Genomic DNA, 22753 nt, shown 5'->3' on the forward strand with positions numbered 1-22753 from the left:
CAATAAGAAAGGGGCTTGCCTGTAGGGAGTGGTTATAGTTATAGACTACAGTAAATTATCTGCAAGCTCTCGTGTCTATTTTCTGTATCCTGATAAGATCTTCTCTTTTACAGGTATTCCTTGTCCATGAAAAGCCTGAGCAATAAGTTTATGCACTTGACAAATTACAGTGTGAATAAAAAGAATGTGGATTACAAGGCCAACTCGGACGAGACTGCTTGTCAGGGGCACAAATGGTAAAAAGATGGTCTTGTGATGAAGACTGTGTGTGTCTTACAATGTAATATATATATATATATATATATATATATATATATATATATATATATATATATATATATAATTTTATTATTGGTTAACAAGCATTCCTGCAAGATCATTTTATAGTGTGAAGACGCTAGTGATTTAATCTGATATCCTTGATTAGCACATTTTAGCTTGCTCCTTGACGTAGACATTCAAGTGTGAGTTCCTTTTATATTCTCTCCCCTACAATAATCAGCTTATGGTTCAAAAGTATACAACATGCGAACTATGAGTGATGCCTAAAGTCAGTGGCACATATGTAAGCGAAGGGGAAGAGGTGAAAATAAGCGTGGAAGTGAACTATAGAATGTAGTACAGAGACCCAGCCTTAACACCTGTGTGTCAATAACCAGACCATCTTTTGTACAGGGCACTAAAGGCATTGTGGACCTACCTCAACCAGAAGGGTTTCAGCAGTGACAAGATTTGGGAACAGATCAAAGAGATGGTGGTAAAGACAATTATCGCGTAAGTCTAATAACACTAAGCACACATTCTACATTTTATAGAGAGTTGTACGTAAGTCAACCACATCTCCACTTTCAACTGAAGGGATGTAACTGGATTGTAATGGCACATTCGCTTGTAGTTCAGTGACAGTGTGTCGCTAGGGCTGCGGGCTATGCAGGGTTGTGCATACATATAAATACCACGATTTTCAATTGGATGTTTTGCTCCTAGTATAGGGTTCGTACAAGCAAGTGTGCACTGATAATGAGCAATGAAACTAAGTGTATGAATGTGTGTGGTCCAGCATCAGATGTTTACAACTCTGCATCCGGGTGAATATACGCATTTAATTATGTGCACACAATGCGGAAGCAATAGCGGACTCCTTGTGTTCAAATTTGCATCAGCCACTAATTGTGCAAGGATGCTCCCTTACTAAACTAACTCTGCTATCCTACCCCACTAACATTGCAGTGTTCCATTGCTAGTCCCCTGCCTACCAGGGATGTCCGAAACTGTCTAGCCGTAACTTTTACGGCCCTTGTTTAAATAATTGCAGGGCAATTCCTCTAGTCTCCTTGGAAACCACTGAGGATTAAATGCCTTGGTCAGTTCTGTATATGGAAAAAAATTGTAATTTAGTACTTCAGTACCGTAGTGCCTGTCTACAGCCTGTAAAAGTGGTTGACCAGATGTGCAGACTCTACATTCTCAGATCAGATTGCAGTACAGGGGAGAACGGACTTTGCGTCAGCCGAGGGCCTGCTTCTTGCCTGTACAATTGAGTGAGTGCAGTAGGTTTTTAAGAGAGGGGAGAAAGATTGATCTCTGCCTAAGGGAAGATGTACAAGTAGAATTGGGGAGTAGGGGATGTGACTCTGAGGTAATTAGCTTACAGAGAGACAAACAGTAGGTTTCAAGGGATTAAGAGTAGTATTAGAGTATGGGGATAAAAAGTAGTCTTTAAACGAGTAGATATTCTAGTTACAGTATACTGAGGAGGACTGTAGATTGGGTAAAATGTGAGGGACAAATGTTCCTGCAATTCCTTTGCAGGAAGTTGAGTGACCTGCATAAAGCAGTTGATTTAAGGGAAGTGTATGAGTAAAGTACTACTGAAAGAGTTGAGGGGGCGATTTAATTGCTTTTATTGCAACCGATCGCCCATCTGAAGTGATGGGAGATTGAGGGTGATGTTCAGTTGTCCTTGGACACCCAAGCATGTCGCACTGAAACAGACTGGGTTCAACTGCGTAAAACTGCTAAACCAGTCTAAAGTCCTGGTTAGCGTGCTCAAACAGCACCCAAAACCAGGACTTGTCGCACATTTCTGCTCGTCACCTCAGGAGGGTGCGAGCAGAAATGTGTGCACCTGCTGCATCCTTCTCCGAATGGAGCAACAAGTGAATTGCTCAGCCTGGTGCCCATTAGTCACAGCCGCTGGTGAAAACAATTGAATCTTCCCCAAGGAGAGATGGTGAGGGGAGGATGGAGAGAAGTGTAGTAGGAGAAAGCATTTAAATAGGAGGACTAGATGAGTACAACATGGGTCATAGAGTTTAAAATGCTGCTTTTTACTATAGCAATACAGTGACAATTCTGTTTTCCACTGTGTGCATTTATTGCTGTAGGATACTGATAATTATGCTCTTCAGTTCCACAGGTTTCTAGTAAATGGCTTGTCCGCCTAATGTAAGCAATGCGTGATGAAATGTCTGTAGGTTCATGCTGTATTGTTTCCAGGCTGTAGAGATGACTGTTCTACACAGGATGAAAGTTTGCAAAGTCGTACTACACATATTGTCAGCCTATTACTGAGAGAGGGTCTCCTTAACCACTTAACTGACTGACTATTTTTACCAGCAAAACCGGTCAGAAATTGCCTGGTCCGCAGGAACGTCCAGGTAGTCAGAAGAGATCCTTTCTGCACATGAGTAGAACAAATTTTCTCTTCAAAAATACAGCCGGATGGTGCGTTCGCACCTTGACAGCTGAAGTATAGCTGGCTGCTTTCGCATCAAAACTGACTAGGTCAGTTAAGTGGTTAAGTTCATTTATAGCTTGTACAGCATGAAAAAGACACAGAAAATGTACCCTCTATTGCAGACAAGCTTGGAAGGTTTTACCTGCTTCACTGACCAGATCTTAATTTAGATAGAATTCTTTTATCTTGATAAAATATTTTGCTGCAGTTACTGTGATGTCCATATAGAACTCTGAGAAGCCACCATGTAGTCTGACACCACAACAGCTTAATCCTATTGCTTCTGTTCCTGGCCTGTGTGGACCTAACTGGTAGATTACGGTTTGTTTGTTTGTTTGTTTGTCCCCCAGCTCTGAACCCTATGTGAACAGTCTAATGAAGATGTACGTGCAGAACCCGTACAGCTGCCACGAGCTGTTCGGCTTTGATATTATGCTGGATGAAAACCTGAAACCATGGGTTCTAGAAGTGAATATCTCTCCCAGGTAATTGTGTGTATGAGTGTCACTTCTGTCACCTCACAATTAGGCTCATTTAAGAACATAGTTCATCATGCACAGATGTGCTTTGTACAGTAATAACCTATCTGATGTATGGTTCATATTCTAAACCGCACTTTCAATATGACCCTTAAATTGTGACTTGTATACATGGCCAAAATGTTGTGAAGTTAATTGTAGCAAGTGACAGACTGGTGACGAAAGCTGTATCACCCTCTGTCCCTATTCAGTCCTTCAGTTGCTAAACCTAAACAGATTTGGGTCTGATGCATTTGCCAATCGGAGGCACGCGGATAGGGGGAAGCGGGCAGATGCTCACAAAGGCTGGGTGGGCAGAGGCATATATGGGGAGGGTGGGCAGAGGGACAGTAGGGGGGTAGGCAGAAGCACACAGGTGGGCAGAATAAAAAATACTAAGTGTGTTGGGGGCAGCTCTCCATACTCCCCAGGGCCTGGCACCAGAGACATCAGATTGGCTGCCTGTCATTGCAGTGCACTGGCTACGGGGAGCTCTCAGTAGGCTCTGCAGTACATCGGTGTGGTGAGCAGTCTCTAGACCATAAACAGGTTACAAATAAAGTGCTTCTCTACCATTAAAAAATGGTCACATTTAGAATCCTTTTAACGTCTCTATTTTGTCTCTGTAGTGTTATGTTCACCAATCACAAATAAGCAAAATAGATTTCAAAATTAAACCACTCCTCCAGCAGGAAAAATAGTCAAATACCTACTTGGAATCCTTTACATGTCTCTGTTGCATCTAGTTCAAATGGGAGTTACTTTCACTCCAAAAAACAACTGTGGTACTCGTCCAGTGGTTCCAAATTAACCTCCAAAACCGAATTTCCTTTTTCAGTCAGTCATAATATCCATGTAGTATTAAAAAGATAGATCTCATATTGTAAAAACATAAATGCAATTTTATTCACACAATCCACAATAAAATCACACAGGTAGAAGTAGCCTCGTACTGCAGATAGCCTTTACATGAAAGGCACATATACAAGCATATGGAGGTAAAACATTATGGGGGTAAAACATATGGGCGATCATTGGGAAGGTGGACATCACCGCGGCACAATAGTTCATAAAGTGAAATATACCTGTTCCAAAGGTTTCCGCTGTGTTGGTTTGCTTTCTGTGAAGGTTAACTCCCTCCAGGTCTGCTGGCAGACCGTCCGAGATAGCCGCGGTGAGAGCAATGTTGTTGAAACGCTGATTCATCTGTCACTGATCTGGACATTTGTTTACTCCCATCCACCTCAGTCACCTTCAGACCCCTTTGGAACAACAGGTCCTTTGATAAAGCTGGGAGCTACCCAGCGAAACGCGTTAGTTGTGATGTACCTGTTACACTCTGTGGGACTCTGTTTGGATTTACGCTTTGTGCAACGCTCACACTGGGACCTGAACCAGACTCCGTGGACTCTATTGCATATCTGCATACAGCCGTGTGCCTGGCTGATTATTTCAGTCACTCCCAAGGAAAATTTTTTTCTTCATCAATTTCCTCACCACTCCAAGGGATGATAAAAAGCGAGATTGCAGTTCCACTTTACATCTAGGACCCCTGCTTATGGTGAGTTGGTTGGAGACTATCATACTTGGATTTACCATCAGTAGTACCCAGAGATAGGTGCAGTATGCCTTGGAATTGGCCAAATTGTGTTTAATGTGTTTTGAATCATTGTTTTTATATATAATTGTATCAAAGAAGTAACATTTTTTAATAATTTAATTTATTATACTTCATCTGGTATGATCTAACATCCATTTAATATCTGTCAGCGCTGTATCCCTTTGCCAATACACACAGCTGCTGTATAAATAGAACCCATTGGAGCGCCTGTTCTTTTGAAGATTTCTTCATAAATTTTACTCTCTCCCGGAATGGTAGATATCATGTGATCCCGTACCAGACGATCCTCCTCTCCGGAAGTTCAGCTTTCCCTTTCATGGTGGGTACAGACGTCCCATCTGGACGAGGGTCACCCCTTCTGGATCCCAGAGTGGGAGCTCCTTACTGCGGATGCCAGCCTTCGCAATGGGATGTGGTAACAGGTCATCATACCTTTCAGTTAAGATGGACAGAGCACTCACTTTGGTGGAAAGCCTTCTCCATGTCTTTCAACTCCTGGTGAACAAATGGGGCCTACCAGACGTAGACTTCATGGCCTAACGTCATAACCACAAGGTCACCAGGTCAGAGACCTCTCAGCAGCTTTTGTGGATGCTCTGGCAGTGCGATGAAATTTAATTCTCTCATATATCCTTTTTCCTTCGATTTCCCTCCTCCCAAGTGTTCTCCGGAAATTCAAGCAGGAAGGTGGCACTGTGATACTGATAGCTCCAGCCTGGCCTAGGCGCCACTGGTTCACCGATCTACAGAGTCTCCATAGACTCTCCTTTTCCACTTCCTCTACGACCGGACCTGTTAGCACAGGGTCATTGTCTGCACTCGGACCTACCTTGTCTGTCTTTGACTGTGTGGCTCTTGAGTTATCCCTCTTAAGAGCCAAAAGTTTCTCTAGCTCTGTGGTCAGGACGATGCTTGGTGCGAGAAAGCCTACCATCTGTCGCAGAGCTTAGCACTCAAATTTTAAAGGTTGCTCACCTAGAAGTTATGACCCTTTAGTTTTAGGGATTGGTGAGTGCTTGCTTTTTAATTTTTATTATTTAGGACAGAGCTGTCCTATGTACCCAGATTGGTTATTTTCCATAAGTGGTATCCCGAGTTTTTCATTAGAATAAAAAGTGTGTGGATCCGTCCACCTCTCAGGATGCTTTCTTTGGGCGCAGGATTCTCCTTTCTGCTCAGGGGCATCCCCACCCTTAGGGGAAACTGCTTTATGATGTCCCCACGGTAATCCCTGTGGACCCTCTATGGACCCTGAAGAAATTAAGTTATTGTAAGAACTTACCCTTGTTAACTCTATTTCTTCGAAAGTCCATAGGGTCCACAGAGCGCCCACCCTGATGTACCTAGCTTCATTGGGTATTTTTCTATGTCACTGATTCCCATCATCTATTGTGAGACCCTGTGGACTTGAGAGTATTTGTTCTTCCTTCTCTCTCCTACTCCTGCCTTGGGCTTGCTTACAAAACTGGCTGGGGGCGGGGTATATGTGGAGGAGGCCTGCTGCATACTGGGAGCTAAAGCTTTAACTGTTTTGGTGCACGACTCACTCCAACCAACTACACCCCATGGTAATCCCTGTGGACCCTATGGACTCCCAAGAAACAGAGTTAACAAGGGTAAGTTCTTACCATAACTCTTAGTTTACAGATGATGAGCAAGTTTTATTTAAATACCTAATATTAAATTGGGTGGTTTTGAGTATTCCCCTCCCTATCACCAAAGGTAATTTCTCCTTCATCCACTAGGGGACACTGGAGCTCAAGACAGTGGGGTATAAACAGTGGTAGAGTAGAGCCTGGCACTTTAAATCATTTAGAAGTGTGACTGGCTCCTCCCCCCTCTATGCCACATCAGCCCCAATTTTTAGAATGTGCCCAAGAAGAGCCGGTGCACCTGGGGCTGTCCTATGGATTCTTGTTGGGGCACTCTGCTACCATCGGATCGGTTTGGTCTGTTTTCAGCTAAAATTACTGTGTTCTGATGATTCACATCTGCTGCTGTTCCCTAAATAACAGTTTTCCTGTTCCATTCGACTTACATAGTATGTTGTTGAATTTTCTGCGGCTGTTCAGCGAGGACTTCTGTTGTCTCCTGTGCTCTAAGATGCTTAATCCTCAGCTCTTGTTTTTCACTTTGGGCCTACGATTCGGTCCCTGTTTCGGTTTGGCCGCAGGGTCGGCAAGTTCTTGGCACTTTCCACCCGCAAGGTTGGCTTTGGGACATCCCCACTGTCTTGAGCTCCAGTGTCCCCTAGAGGATAAAGGAGAAAATTGTATTTTGGTACTTACCGATAAATCTTTCTCCAATTCCACAAGGAACACTGGACATCCCGCCCAGCACTGCGTACCTGCCGTTTTGTTTGAGTCCTTTTATGGTTGTGTGACTGCATGTGTTCCCTGCAGTGAGCTCCTCTGTTCTCCTTCAGTCGGTCTTGTTCCGTTCTGTGAGCTTCTCCTCCTCGTTTTCCTGTTGTCACATCCACAGCATATCTGTATAAATTACACTCCCTTTTTCTTTCTTTCTTTTTTTTTTGTTGCTGAGAGTGGAAGAGTATACACAGTTACATAGGCAATATTCACAATTTTTTTTTTTTCTTCTTCGTCATATTATGGTTAAAAAGTCGAGCACTTCCAGACCCAAATCTGGTGACAGGCCTGTAATGTTTTATGTGTTCCAAATGTAAAGCCAGATTACCACAGGGCTGTTTGGGGTTAGGATTCTTTTGTGCAGCATGTGACACTAAGCATCAAAATGCCCACATGTTTGGAAGTGGCACAGCTGAGTTGACTGAGCTGGCCTGGTTAAAGGTTCTGGTGTGCTATATTGCGGAATTGGCACAGGGTGGTTCAGCTAATGAGGTTAGTGAATCCTTTCAGTTCTTCCCCCTCGGGTTATCAGGCATCCTCTGATCTAACCCTAGCCAATCGCCTCATGCCTAAACCGCACCTTCCCAGTCTCCTATTCTGCCGTGGGTTCAGTTAGCTTTCATGACTTCATCTCCAGATTGTCTTTGTCAGACCTCGTCATTATCAGGTCCCCACAAGCAATTTCAGTCCTGCTAGGGTTACCTTTCTTGATGAGTCTAGGTCAGATCTTTCAGCAGTTGAGACTGTGGTTTTTCTCCATTCATGTATCAGGATGTATGGGACGAGCTACATCTAAAGCTTTCGGTTATTCCCAAGGGGTGGCCACCAGAAGGGAAAACATTCAGGCCCAGGACCAATAGTCGGCATAATGTGACTTCTCCACACTTAAACCGTTCTGTGGTGGGAGTTCGCCTGTTGATGTCTCGCAGTTGATGGTCTGCTTCTACCTCAGATTGGTGGGTCAGAGGCATAATACAGAGAGGTCTGGGTTTTTTTCTCCGTTCCCATAAACCATATCGGAAATCTGGCTTTCTGGTGCAATTCAATTCTTGCTGAAGTGGATATAAAATCCAGACTATTTTGCTTGGATGTGTTTACAGTAATATGAGGTGAAGGCTGTGGTGATATGTCTGCTTTAAGACTATCAAAGCAAAAATGTTAAAAACTCACAATGTGTCATATTTTGCTACTGGTCAAATTCTGGGAAATTTGAATATTTTCTGTTTACAAAATGCTCCAAGATTAATTTTAAACAGTCGGTGGATTTTCATTGTTTGTGAGCAATCTGTGCAATTATGTACAATTGTGCAATAAGCAATTTACAGAATCACACATAATTACTGTATAAATACACTGAAGGATAGGGCAGGCAGGAGGATATCTTGGCTTCCAGAGCCATTTATTTAAATCACCTGTATGGATATACTTAAAACCTAAACTACAGATACTTCTCTACATCTGAGGAGACAGAGGAGAGCAGGGGATTTCGTAAGTGTCTGTGTATTCTTAAATTCAGCTATGGAACCTAAATTGGTTAATGGGTAGCTGCCCAGGTTATGCATCCAGAACCCAACACTACAATAGCCACCATGTTGGATGCTGCCTCTTCTGCTCTGTAGTGTCTGGTGTGGGACAGGTTTTTCAGAGTCTGCCCCCACCTGACATTGTTGTCCAGCCGAGCCATGGTTCTCTCCATACCTGGTAACCAACCATGGCATCCCCTGACCCCCATTCAGCAGCAGGAAAAAGGAAAATGCACTTAGCTTGAATAATCCTTTTTCCTTATGGCACAAACAATTCCAGTCTACAGGTTTTTTGTTGTGGGGATTGTACATTAAACTCCTGTGGCTGGGAAGAATATTGCACTAAAATTAAGCATGATGGTTGCAGATCTAGTCTGCTAGTACACCTGTTACAGTATACTACAGTGGGGTCTGCTGTCCCAGCTTCTCAAGACCTCTCCGAACAAACTACCCAAAATTTAAATTTGTTATTGTTACATAGTGGTAATATTTCTATGAACATATTTTATAGTTGATTGTAATATACACATTTCGGTGCACCAGGTTCTATGGTTTATATACCTGTAATTTGCAGCTCCTTTGTGTATATTTACCATAATTGTTATATTTCCTGGTCACATATGTCTTTTATCCCACAGCCTTCATTCCAACTCTCCACTGGACATGAATATCAAGGGTCAGATGATCAAAGACCTCCTAAATCTGTCCGGCTTCCTCCTCCCTAATAGAGAAGACATGAGCTCAAGTAATGTGAGTGCCAGCAGCTCCGCTAACAGGTGGGTACAGGGTGGTGACTAACCCAAAGCACTGATTGCTGCACTTTATACTTTCTCCTAGCAGTAACCAGGGTGCATGTACATTTTCACATTTGAAATACCTGTTTTTTTTAAATGTTTAAGTGTCCTTGTTGGCTTCATAAACCATTTCAGAATTGGACTTTTCTTTTACTTTGGACTCGTATACAGAGAATAACAGCCAAGTCATTGATCCATCTAGTCTGCACAAGCAGTACATCTGGCTTTTCTCCCTTCAAGATTACGTGTTTGACCAGCAATATAGATCCCCTCCAGTGCAAAGTATTTTGATTTGTCAGTTTTACAACATCCCTTGTATACTAGACCTATCGAGATGTATTGATTTACTCACCTATTTTTTAGTGTGTGTGTGTGTGTGTGTATATATATATATATGTGTGTGTATATATATATATATATATATATATATATATATATAATGTATGTATATATATGTGTGTGTGTATGTATATGTATATGTGTGTGTGTGTATATATATATATATATATATATGTGTGTGTGTGTGTATATATATATATATACACACACACGCATATATATATACACACACACACACACACACATATATATACATACATTTTTATTTCATTCTCCACAAAACTACGTAGTACTCAGTGTTTGGTCCTATGTAATGTATTTTCTATACTAATGTAATCATGCTGCCTTTACTTATTGATTTTTGCAGATCACTTTGGTTCCCATGTAAGAGGAAGAGCCCAGAGTTAAAGCATGTGCTAAAATACTTATGAACTTTGATATCGACCATGCTCTTAAACTTTGTGACCCCTGCCTCAGTGTATTCGGGAATAAAAAGAGTAAGGCTGGGTACACACGTAAAGATTTTCTGTTCAACCATCCAACTAGTTGATTGATTGGAATAAAAATCTGGTAACGTATGGGACTAACTGATGATCAGCAATTTGCTCCTAAATGCCAGAAAACAGATGAAAATGGTCATTAAGACAAGTTTATTAAATTTTTGAGTGAAACAATTTGTTCAAACAGTTTTTGTCCATTTTTCGGTGTTTGGGAGCAAATTGCTGATTTTCATTTGCTTTCATACATTACCAGATTTTCATTCCAACCAATCAACTAGTTGGATGGTTGGACAGATAATCTTTACGTGTGTATCCAGCTTTACTTTAAAAACACCTAAACTTTTCTATGGTCCTCATAAGTGGGCCCAACTTGTAATAACATTTGTGTGAATTGGTCTGATCATGGCAGGGTTAATACATATGGGAATGCTCTGATAATATCACACTATATGCAGTAGCAGCTAATGGTGCTGCTGGCAGGGTGTCTACATGAGCAACATAAGCCGGGAATGGCTGAGCCACCAGCTCTTGTGATTACATGGGTAGGATTAACGAGGGCTGCAGAAACACCTGTAACCCTAACACATACTTGTAACATATGGTAAAGGGCTGAGTGAAGGCACCACACAGCTATGCTGACTGTAGGAAAAATGTAATGGAGGAATCAAGTCTTTTTTTTTTTTTCCTTCTCATACCAAGTGTGTCCAGCATCGGAAAGGATCGCGGGCGCTCAGCGGATATTCTGAATGAAGAGAAGATGAAACGAGCGCATTACCTCAGCCAGAAGATTCCAGATAAGGTACATAGTTCTAGATGTTTTACTATTGTAACAATTAGGGTTCATAACCTAAGAAAACAAAGCAAAACTGGTCTCTTGTTCTATAATGCATCATATAGTCCATTATAAATAATAGTCTATGCTATTGAATTTTCCCGATGAACCATAGAAATCTGTCAAAACAAGGATGACCTGAAAATGTGATTGGCTGCTGTTTGTCAGGTGTCATTACTGCTGAGTCTTACAATTAGTTTTTGTTAAACACTGCTTGTTAGTGATTCTCTAGTCTTCATCATTGTATTCTATTGAAAGAAGCAGGAAGGTGTCACTGTCTGCTCAGAAGAACTCTACATTAGGGTGCAGAGAGAAAACCATGACATGCTTGTTATGAATGTAGTTTTATAAAACTGATTTTATTTATTCATTGGAATTTTGTTAGTTTGCTCTACTTTGCTGTATTATATTTCATTGTTTGGGCTCTTCTTGGCAGTTACATCACAGTGGGACAGATGTATGAAGTGCTGGAAAGTGATAAAGTGCAGAGTGATAAACGACCAACCAGTCAGCTCCCAACTGACATGTTACAGGCTGTGTTTGCAAAATGACAGTTGGGAGCTGATTGGTTGGTCGTTTATCAATCCCTACTTTATCACTTTCCAGAGCTTCATACGTCTGCCCCAATGTGTGCCGATATTCTCAGTACCTCGCCCTCAGATTTATTTAGGAAAATTCCTCTTGGCTCTGCAACAAATATGTATATGTAAATCTTAAACAAAACAAGTAGTTAATTGTATCTTTTAAATGTTCATCACTTTGCAATGTACAAGTAAGCACATATAGTAGTTACAGAAAATAATGCTCAGTTGTTTTATAATGTACTTATGAATGGATAACAAACTTGTCATTAATGTCCCTGCCTTCTAGAACTATGTTATGCTTAGCCATTGGTTTTTGTCTTTGCCCCACAGTTTTTCTCTAGTAGGGATATAGACCGGGCAGAGTCACAAATGACATGGCCGTTTTTTTGGATAGCCTCTAATTTGCCAGCTAACGTATGTTAATGGCCTTCAACGCTATAGTATGTATACATTATCTTTTGCTTAGCAGCATCTAACCATGATTGCTTTTGTTAGTGTCTCTTAAGAAATGAACCTTTAGAACCTGCCCGTTAGACTTTCATCTCTAGAATAGTTTAATAGTGATTCGCCAGGATCAATTTAGTAACAGGAGACCCCTCAGATGGCATCTGTGCTCATGAAAATGTCTGTTTTCAGGATTTAGCCACACTAGAATGATTGACATCCTAGTGATTTCTATGGACAATGGTTTGTCTTCCAGGATCTATACGCCACAGTACTAGATCAACTGACTCCAGAGGACGTGCGAGTTTTAGTGGAGACTGAAGATGAACTTTCGCGCTGTGGACTGTTTGAACGGGTCTTCCCATCCCCCATCTCCTCTCGATATTTGCGCTTCTTTGAACAACCACGTTACTTCAATATTCTTACCAACCAATGGGAGCAGAAGTATTTTGCCAACAGAGAGAGGGGTAAGTAGTTGTCATTCAGATAATGCAGGGGTAGCTTTGTAATGCATGATTGCCACACATCAGAGGTTCCCAAACTCTGTCCTCAAGGCATCCTAACAGTCCATGTTTTAAGGATATCCATGCTGGATCACAGGTGACTTAATTAGTACCTCAGTCAATTTAATTTAACCACCTGTGCTCAGCTATGGATATCTATAAAACCTGATCTGTTGGGGTGCCTTGAGCGCTGCGTTTGGTAACCACTGCCATGCATGAGCATACTGTATCCTATAAAGCTCGGATAGGTAGAAATTGTGCCAAATTATTAAAGGATTTATTTTTTTTATTATTATAAACTAGCTGTAGCCGGCTGCTTTGCCCTTGATGAAATCATTTCTGCCAACATTTTTATTTGAGGTGTTCCGGTTGTATTGCTTTGCATAGGGGCCATGTGACGGGAGTGGCCCATGTGACCAGCAGTGCCATACAGCCTGGTTTCAGCAGCACCTTCACCCACCACTCACACCAATGTCACTGTATGCCCTGTGCACAGACTGTAGCCTCTTCTACGCAAGTGAACTTGGGCCCAAAGCACCTCTCCCCCCACCCCTTACCAGCAGCACACATGGTGCCACACATCTCTTGCATTGATAATGTCAATAAATTTTGTGACAGATGGAGATGAAACAGTGCAGATTATTTCTAGGAGTTTTTACTAAACGATGTGATTTTCATCTAAATCTGTTTAGTGTTCTGTTAGTTACTTACTTGTGTATTTATTTTATGCACCACTATACGTTAATAAATGTATGTTCCTTAAGTTGTGTGTCTCTCAATGAAATCTTTAAAAAAAAAATACATCTGTTTTGTAGTTTTAGTGCCGACTTGGAACAGACAGACACAACATTCTTATTATATTAGTATAGATAATGTGTAATTCTATTGTAACTTGTTGCCTTCGGGCAATCTCATATCTTTTGAGTTAGTGCCATACAGGCACTCTGTGTACATTCAGATTTTAGCCTAGGGAATGCAGAGATTATTAGTTATGTTTCCTGTCTAGTATATGTATGGCAATCAGTGGTTCACTCAATACTGGCTAACCTATGCTGATCTACAGATAGATGTAAGTAACCTTCTAGCGCTCTCCCAATAAACAAGTTCACACAGAAAAAAGGGGAAAAAAATATAATCACCATATATGATTCAGCTGTATCTAAAGATTAGTACCATAGGTGTGGGGGGGATACAGAGAAAACGTATATCTTTTATATTTTTCTTTCTCTGTATCCCCCCCACACCTATGGTACTTGATTTAGTACATAAAGAGGGGTGATATCTAACCTTTAGATTCCTCCAACGATTAGAAGGGGCTATCTATGGATTTTATTGGATGATCCAGGATACAGCTGAATCATATATGGTGATTATATTTTTTCCCCTTTTTTCTGTGTGAACTTGTTTATTGGGAGAGCGCTAGAAGGTTACTTACATCTATCTGTATATTCTTCTGTTATTTAAGAGTTGGGTGTGACTCTTTTTGTATTGTTACCTACTTGCTGCACTTCACAATTTCATTGCGCACTGATTGTCATACCCTTTTCCAATATTAACCTATGCTGATGGCCATAACCTTAGTATGTGCTGGTAGTTTCCCCAAATAGTGTGCAATTAAGATGTCTATATGTGGAAAGCCCCCTTTTCAAAGTACTTTGTATGTGAATGACTGTAGTTGTTTCTTATTTGACTTTGCTTTATTTGTTAATTAGGCCGGGATATATTGAAAAATTTGTGCTTGATAAATTTTCACACTGGCTCTGCTCCACGTTCCCCTGTGGTAAGTACTCCTCACACTACATTTTATTTTCTCTATTTAGTTTTTCTCTTCTAAATCTTCTTTGCCACTAAATGCCGCTCTTCATGCAACGACTCAGGTAGGGGGAGCACTGAGGAAGCCACAGCTTGCATAGTTCCTGCAGTGGAAAGTAGTAAACCGATAAAGCCCCAGACTTGATGACTTCACAGTCGCACTGCAGCCTGAATGCTGAATGACATTCCTTTTTAGTAATCTGCTCCTCTGCAATGGTTCTCTGGAGTTGCTAGACAAAATGAAGTATTGGGAATGGACGTGTTCTGAGTCTGAGTTTTCTCTATCTCTGGCCTCTAACAGGTGTATCTGTTGTTCAGAGACCTTTGCTTAGAGCATGACTGCAGTTGAAAAAATGTTTGTTGGTTTTAATGCTGAGCATTCAGATTCATAACTGCTTTTAGTTGTTAATGAAAGTTTTAACCAGATCTGTGTTTGAGCCTTTAGAGACTGAAGCATGTTCTTATTTTACATCCAAGCACTAATCCTGGGAGTAGTTAGAATTGCTGAACACTGGTATAATGGAATCTAGTGATCTCGCATAAAGAGATTAAAGCCTTTTAGCTTTGTTTAACCATTATCTGAAATGATTGGGAGCTGCACATGAATACAAAGCAATATAGTTAAGGATCTGGGTACTGTGCTACAGGCACTTGAGGATAAAATCTTCTCGTTTTATTTGTAGCTATAATTTTACCTTTACTGTAACATTGTCTGGTTCTTTATACAGAGATCACCTGGGCAAAGTGAGACGCATCTAAACGGCTTCATCAAAGCAGATGTTACAAAACCCAGGTCAGTGTCTGCTGGAGCAGTGGGGGCAGTTCATATCTTCAAATATTAAGTATAAGAATTTGTTTATTGTATGAGCAATTTAAAACTACACAGAATAAATGCATTTCCATTGGCGATTTATGCAATATGCAAGATTTTATAGTCTTGGCATAAATACATTTTTCTTCCAGCTAAACTGGACATGCCTGTTCTGTGGCACTTCTTACTAATTAGTACTTTGCTCAGAAATGAGTTCTGATTCTTGAAAATGTATCCCGTATGTTTATGATCTGGGTGACAGTGTTTCGGAGATTTCCGACAGAAGTCCTCTTCAGGTATCAAACATGGTTCCTCACAGGCGTATTAGCCAGCCGAATGACTTGGCACTATTTTGTTACAGAATTTTTCTCTTTTTGTAATCGTTTAGACTACTCATATCTATTCTGATGTGTGTGTTTCTTCTGCAGTAAATTGCTCCCCTTATCAGAGGATCGACTGAACTCTTTCAAGACCTCATCCCTTCATCAGAGTTCTGGGGTCCACCAGCACCAAGACTTTGGTGTGATCACCCCATTATCCAATGCACTGTCTACTGTTCCAGAATCTGCCTTGGTCATGTGAAGAGCATCATTTCCTTCAGTTTCACCACCTTCACCCTGTAAAAATAAAATCTACCTCAATTGATCAGTTTTAGATCTGGGCACTGACCAATACATCTGTGACGAGGGTGCGGGCAGCGATACTGTGTAGGTATATCGCTGTGCTGCTGGTAAGAGAGACAATACTACAAGGAACCATGTAGACACCTCGTAACATATGTATAGTTTTATAAAGTGTTATTTTGTGGTTCGAAAACAATAAGTGCCTGGGGTTGAACTCCTTTTGGAAGAAAGTATTGTGAAAACTGCTTCACTCCAGTTATGTTGATCTCTTCAAAGTGGGGTTTAGGGGTGTTTAGTCCTTGTATTTAATATTCAGTGTTCTGCCGGGACCTTAATCATATGCACAATGAGTCCAGGGGCCTTAGTGTTGGGTGAGTTGCAGGGATTCTATTGTCTGTCCTACTCTTATGGGGAATTTTTTTTTTTTTTGCCAAAATAATATATTAATAAAAAAAAATTGCCTAGCATTAAGTATCTGTGTTTCCTTGCTCTAAGTTGGCGCTTTGGCTGTAACCAGAAACCTTGTATAGAATAGAACATGCCTCTGGCAGGTCAAAAGTACATGCGTCAGCAGCACAACCTTAAAATGCCCATATTGTGGTTTGAACCAATATTTGTCAGTGTAGCTGGGGGAAGCAGTCGGGAAGCCGATGGACGGAATCCCGACCGTCAGCTTCCCGACTGTATAAACCCGGTAAGGGTTGAATGACAGGCGTCGAAATCCCAACGCCTGTCATCTTACCCTACGCTGGGAACCCGACACCCGGCTTACCGATCGAAGGGGGGGGTTAGGTTTAGGGTTAGGCACCCCCGCGGCAGGTTAGCTTTAGGCTAGGGGAACGGAGGGTTAGGGTTAGGCACCCCCGGGGGGACAGGTTTAGGTGGCAGGGACGGGGGGGCTTAGGTTTAGGCACTTGGGGGGTGGGAGGGGGAGGAGGTTAGGGTTAGGCACCCCTAGGGTGTAGAATAGGTTAGTCAATACTTACCTTTCGACGATCGGGATTTTCACTGCTGCCGGGATGCCGCTGTCGGGATTTGAACCACCGGCCGTGCAGTATAGTGGCTGCCAACTTAAGAAATGTTCCTAAAAACACAGCCTCATTCACTAAGAAGAATCCGTGACCTCTTCATTCGCATCGGTCACTTGTTCTTGGTGGTATTACAGGCTTTATTTTCATGAATATTTGTGCAGGCTACAAAAACCTCAAACCAGTTATTTTTAACATGATTAATTATGGAGAGGAGAAATGTTTTAAAATCTGCGTCTTCATTTATGCACTTATCTGTGTCCTGGAGATGCTATAATCCTGAGGGTGAAGGCAACCAGCTGGTGCTGTCTGACCTATTTGCTTTGGCTGACAAAACTATTAAATGTGTTTGCTATGCTTTGTAAAAAGACTAAAACAAACAACATTATGTTTACCTAAATAGAGGGTAGGTGAAGTATATAATAGTTGTGAAAACAGTACGTGTGCATCGGAGTCTTTGAAGGGATAGTTATTAATTTGGTGACTGGTTCTTTAAGTTACATGCAATTCATAATTTCAACTTTGAAAGGGAAAAATTCAAAACGTTGAAAAATATATTCAGCATGTGTACAACTTATGCTGGGCATACACAGCCAGATAAAATATCTGTCAGACCGACAGACATTTTATCTGGCCGGCTGCCAGCCGCAGATGTCGCCGGCATACACTGTGAGAGAAATCTCAGTGTATAGCCCGACATCTGCGCTCCGCCCCCGGGGGAGGAGACATTTCCCAACACAGGAAATGTCTGTCTGTCGGCCGCGCTGGGCATACACTGCCCGATGCAGCCGACAGTTACCGGGTAAATATCGCATCGGACGGGCATGCTGGACAATCCTGCATGCCCGACCGAGCAATATTTAACCCTCGGTCGCCCGCACACACGCTACAATTATCGGGGGGCGATCCGCCGATATCAGGCGGATCGCCCAGATAATTGTAGCGTGTATGGCCAGCATTAGGGGTCAATAATAGTAATAAAAAGATAATATGCAGCTGTTTTCCTAACCAGGAGTTTAGCTCTTACTTACTGGGCTTATTATTTTTAATGGAAACTATTTTAAATTATGCCCATTTTTGACATTGCCAAACTGAGGAAATTGTAGGCTGAATGCTATGATTAATATAACCTGACTAATTTTTCATGTGTATGCCTTGTGCTACACGAGTAGTATTATGCAGGTTCCATTACGCTATGATGTTTATAATTTGGATACTAATGGTCTGTCTGGTACAGTGTAACTAGATATAACTGTGGTTCCTTCGTTCAGAAATGACACTGGTACCAGTATGCAGCATTGCAGTGCCACTTACCATATGTCAGTGCACACAACATAGAGGAACAAGTGCAGAACATTTAGTCATTTTGGCTCCTGTGTTATGTTAGATGGGCCTGTTCCACCTTTAATGAGGGGGATCTCTCTGTATAATTGTGACACCTGATACAAAATTATAATGCCAAAGTTTATAAACAACATGCTCAAATTGCAATTTCTTTCACTTTGGCTTTGGATCAGTCTTATTGGCTGGCTGCTTATGCTAATGTTGATTAAACATAATCCAACATGCACATAATATTCAGACGACTCATTAAACCACCAACATTAGTGCTGAGCACTTTATGGAAGCAGTTCTTGAAGTCATGAATAGGTTAAGTAACAGGTATTCTGCTGACAATATTTAGCAGGGACCAAAATAAGCCAGAGCACTTGTCACCACACCACCCCTCCCTGCTTGCAAATGCACAGCTGGGGTGTCATTTGGAGAGTCGTTAGGACGCCAAGTCCTCTCTGTGAGCTAAGGCCTGGAATCCTGCAGCTGTCACAGTTCTGGGACTCTGAATTCCACAGACAGCAGATCCTAGGCTGAAGAAACATTTTATAAATGTGCATATATTGTACTATGGCTAATAGACTCGTAATAAAACATTTTTATATACAGTACTGTGCAAAAGTTTTAGGCAGGTATGGAAAAAATTCTACAAAGTAAGAATGCTTTCAAAAATAGCAGTTTTAATAGTTTATTTTTTATCAATTAACAAAATGCAAACTAAATGACAGAAGAGAAATCTAAATCAAATCAGTATTTAGTGTGACCACCCTTTTCCTACAAAACAGCATCAATTATTCTAGGTACACTTGCACACAGTTTTTGAAGGAACTCGTCAGGGAGTTTGTTCCAAACATCTTTGAGAACTAACCACAGATCTTTTGTGGATGTAGGCTTGCTCAAGTCCTTCTGTCTCTTCATGTAATCCCAGACAGACTCGATGATATCAGGGCTCTGCGGGCGATATCATTACTTCTAGGACTATGGAAAAGCATATAGAAAAAAAAACCATCAGATCCTATAATGTAATTGCCTCTATTCTACATCAGGGTCCATAGGGTATCCACAGGATACCTTGGGGTATTGGTGATGACGTCAGGCATCTGACACCACAGAGTAAAATTTTTCATCCTCCCAGGATGCACTGGGGTCTCCTATACCCTGCCCCCGAGCCAAGGCATCTCAGTTTCATTGGTGTTCGGCCAGGAGTCGGATCACTTGCAAGCAGAGTGGGGCTATAATGGCCCCTGAAGTTTTCTACAAGCAGCTGTGGCTGCACAAATGAGTTGTACAGCATGGACAGTCAGTACTGACGTCCATGCTGTCGCTCCTACAACCCACCGGACCAGAACGCCGGTACTGATCTGGGGATGCTGGTAGGTATCTGGGGTCACAGCTAGCAGTGACCCCTGATTACCTGAACTGTGGCCGGATTCAAGGGGGCAGGTAAGCGGCGGGGTCCCGCGGAGGGTACCCGCCGGTAACAGTCCTGTAGGTCTCTAGTTAGGGGGCTACCTGGGGACAGGCTGTGCGTGGAGCCACGTATTAACCTGCGCTTCCACTAGACCACCAGGGACAGCAGGCCTCAGCATGTGCGGTATAGCATGGCGTCCCAGGGGTTAATAGCATGCCAGGGGATCGCGCCTTCCCTGTCTTAACAGTCGGCGCCTCCCCGCTGCACAGTGCCTTTCCACAACGGTCTGGCGGGCTGTCAGTGTTCCTCCCCCGGCCCGCCTCCTCTCTGCTCCTCGGCGGCCATTTTCTAATGAACTGTGCAAACACTGCTGGACGCTGATTACAGGTGGCATTGCGGTCCGGGTCCCCCCGCATACCTCTCCTCCAGAGTAAGGTCAAAGTATGCTGCACTGTTTCCTACCAGGCTCTGTGTGTCTGCGTAGTTGATCTCTGCTGATATTGCAGGGATTTATTTCTGCATTGTATGTGACTTAATGCTAGCGCTGTCTGCCTGTACTTTCACTTCTGACTGTCGACCATTTTACTATCCCTGTTGTTCTTCTGCAAAAGCCCTTGCAGTGCGGTGTTGCAGGGTATTCATTGCCTCACAGTAAAAATATTGTCTGTGAGGGGAGTCACATACACTCATCATGTCTGAGAGTGAACGTGAATTTCCTCTCCAGCTAAAGTGTACTGCATGTTCTGTACCAATAGCGGAGGGTGAGGGGCACACTGAAGGTTTATGTCGGGCATGTTATATAATTTCACACCCGATTTCTGTAACTGTGCTTGTGCAGGAACCGCCCTGGGCTTGTTTTGCTAAGGCACTTTCAACCCTTGTGGGCCAGCTGGCGACGCCCCCTGCGTTTCCCCAAATGGGGTTATCGCAGCAGTCTGTAGGGTCATCACCCATGCAGGGGTTCCCTAGAGAGCTGATGGTACCCCAGTGTCTCCGACTTTCTCCCACCCAGGTCTCCCAGGAACCTACGTGGGTAAACTGACGTTTTACAGGGGGAGTCATCATTGCGGCCTGCTAATCGGCCTTTAATGTCTCAGACAGCTCATTATGATGAGGATGACCTAACTTCTGATGACGCGGAGATTTTTGACATCTCAGACCAGGAGCTCCCTCGTACTAAGGAGGTGGAGTCCAAGTCTAAAATATATATACCTGGCCTTAAACGGGCAGTCCGTGCGGCCTTGGTTATTACAGATGACGATCCCCCCGTGGCCAAATCTAAATATGCCGCCTTTAAGGATATTAAGGGTGATTCCACTGTATTCCCTCTATCTGGTCAGTTAGTGGATCATTTAGAGGAGGCGTGGAAAAATCCAGGTAGGCGGTACCAGCCTCAAAAACGTTTGGCTTTTGCATAACCCTTTGCGGATAATTATTTTTCCAGATGGGAAACCCCTCCACAGGTGGATTCTCATGTCACACGCCTAGTGAGGAGTGCTACATTGCCCATGTCCTCCTTAAAGGATGCTACGGATCACAGGGTGGAAATAGTGGGTAACCTCAGAGACTCGGCTACGTACATTAATGAGGCAGCCTTAGATATAGGGCTCCTCACTTCCAGAATCTCCTCAGCAGCAGTGGATGTGCGCCGCACCCTCTGGTTGCGTTCTTGGAAAGCAGACGCAGATTCCAAAAAGGGATTGGAATGCTTGCCCTTTTAATGGACAGGTCCTGTTTTGGCCCTGATCTGGACAAAATTGTGGCCACTCTGGCAGCAGCTAAGTCTGCGTGTCTGCCATCAGGGTCTGGTACTTCATCCTTTCGGCCCTATAGGGCCCAGGGTAAGTTCAAAGTGCAGTCCTTTCCTAGACAGGCAGGGGCCAAGAAATCTGCCAAGCCAAAGAAGCAGGCTTGGAGTACAAGACGTCGGACGATAAGCTCTCAGCCTGATTGGACGGGCCTCCCCTTGGGGGGCCCCAAAGTGGGAGGCCGGCTTCTTCAGTCCAGTCCAGTGCTGGTGTCTCACAACCGTAGAAACTTGGGTAAGAGAAGTGGTCTCTCAGGGGTCCACCCTCTCCTTCCGGCGGAGGCCTCCCAGCCAGTTTTTCACCAAGGCACTTCAGTCAGACCAAGACAAGGCCCAGGAATTCCGGAAGGTGATCCACTCTATGCTCCAGGCTGGAGTTATAGTGCCGGTCCCATTGTCCCAGAGAGGATCGGGGTATTATCCAATCTTTTTGTGGTACAGAAGCCCAATGGGTCTTACAGGCCCATCCTCAACCTCAAATCACTCAACAAATTCTTGAGGGTTCCTCGGTTTAGGATGGAGACCCTGCATTCCATCATTTTGGCGATGGAGTCGGGGGATTTTATGGTGTCTCTAGATATTCAGGATGCTTAGCTGCATATTCCCATTGTCTCAGCACATCAGCGTTTCCTCAGATTTGCAGTAGGAGACCAACACCCAATTTCAGGCACTGCCCTTTGGTCTGACCACAGTTCCTCAAGTGTTTACCAAAGTCATGGCAGCCCTATCTGGACGACCTTCTGCTGTTGGCACGGTCTCCAGAGATCCTTCAGCGCCATCTACAATTGACAGTCTCTGTGTTGCAGGCTCACGGCTGGTTGATAAACGAAGAAGTCATCCCTGGTGCCATCACAGAGGATGCTCTATCTCTGAGCCCTGTTGTACTCCCAACTTCAGAGGATCTTTGTGATGGAGGAAAAGATCTCTGCATTACAGGCAAAAGTACGCAGTTGCCTGCAGAGTCGCCGGGTGTCTATTCACTCGGCTATGAGGTTACTGGGTTCCATGGTGTCGATGTTCGACATGGTGGAGTTTGCCCAGTTTCACTTCAGACCTCTGCAGAAGTTGATTCTCTCCAGATGGAATGGGTTGCCCCACCGGATAAAGACACAGAAAATGGTGCTTTCCCCGGAGGTACGTCTGTCTCTGGCTTGGTGGCTGCAGA

General features: G+C 43.0%; 1 protein-coding gene across 1 annotated transcript in view; it reads left to right on the top strand.

Annotated features, from left to right (window-relative positions):
• The window catches only part of TTLL4 (tubulin tyrosine ligase like 4), a 55477-nt gene extending 38995 nt beyond the window's left edge, over positions 1-16482 (top strand). Inside the window, exons 11-19 of the mRNA XM_088472340.1 lie at positions 114-236; positions 676-774; positions 3091-3225; positions 9407-9544; positions 11101-11200; positions 12518-12728; positions 14477-14544; positions 15305-15369; positions 15816-16482. Of these exons, the coding sequence (XP_088328466.1) occupies positions 114-236; positions 676-774; positions 3091-3225; positions 9407-9544; positions 11101-11200; positions 12518-12728; positions 14477-14544; positions 15305-15369; positions 15816-15969 (1093 nt within the window). The 3' untranslated portion in view covers positions 15970-16482. The remainder of the gene's footprint in view (positions 1-113; positions 237-675; positions 775-3090; positions 3226-9406; positions 9545-11100; positions 11201-12517; positions 12729-14476; positions 14545-15304; positions 15370-15815) is intronic.
• Positions 16483-22753: the final 6271 nt, after the last annotated feature.

This window comes from Taudactylus pleione, unplaced genomic scaffold, assembly GCF_031769625.1.
Source record: "Taudactylus pleione unplaced genomic scaffold, aTauple2 ptg000122l, whole genome shotgun sequence".
Taxonomy (NCBI): domain Eukaryota; kingdom Metazoa; phylum Chordata; class Amphibia; order Anura; family Myobatrachidae; genus Taudactylus; species Taudactylus pleione.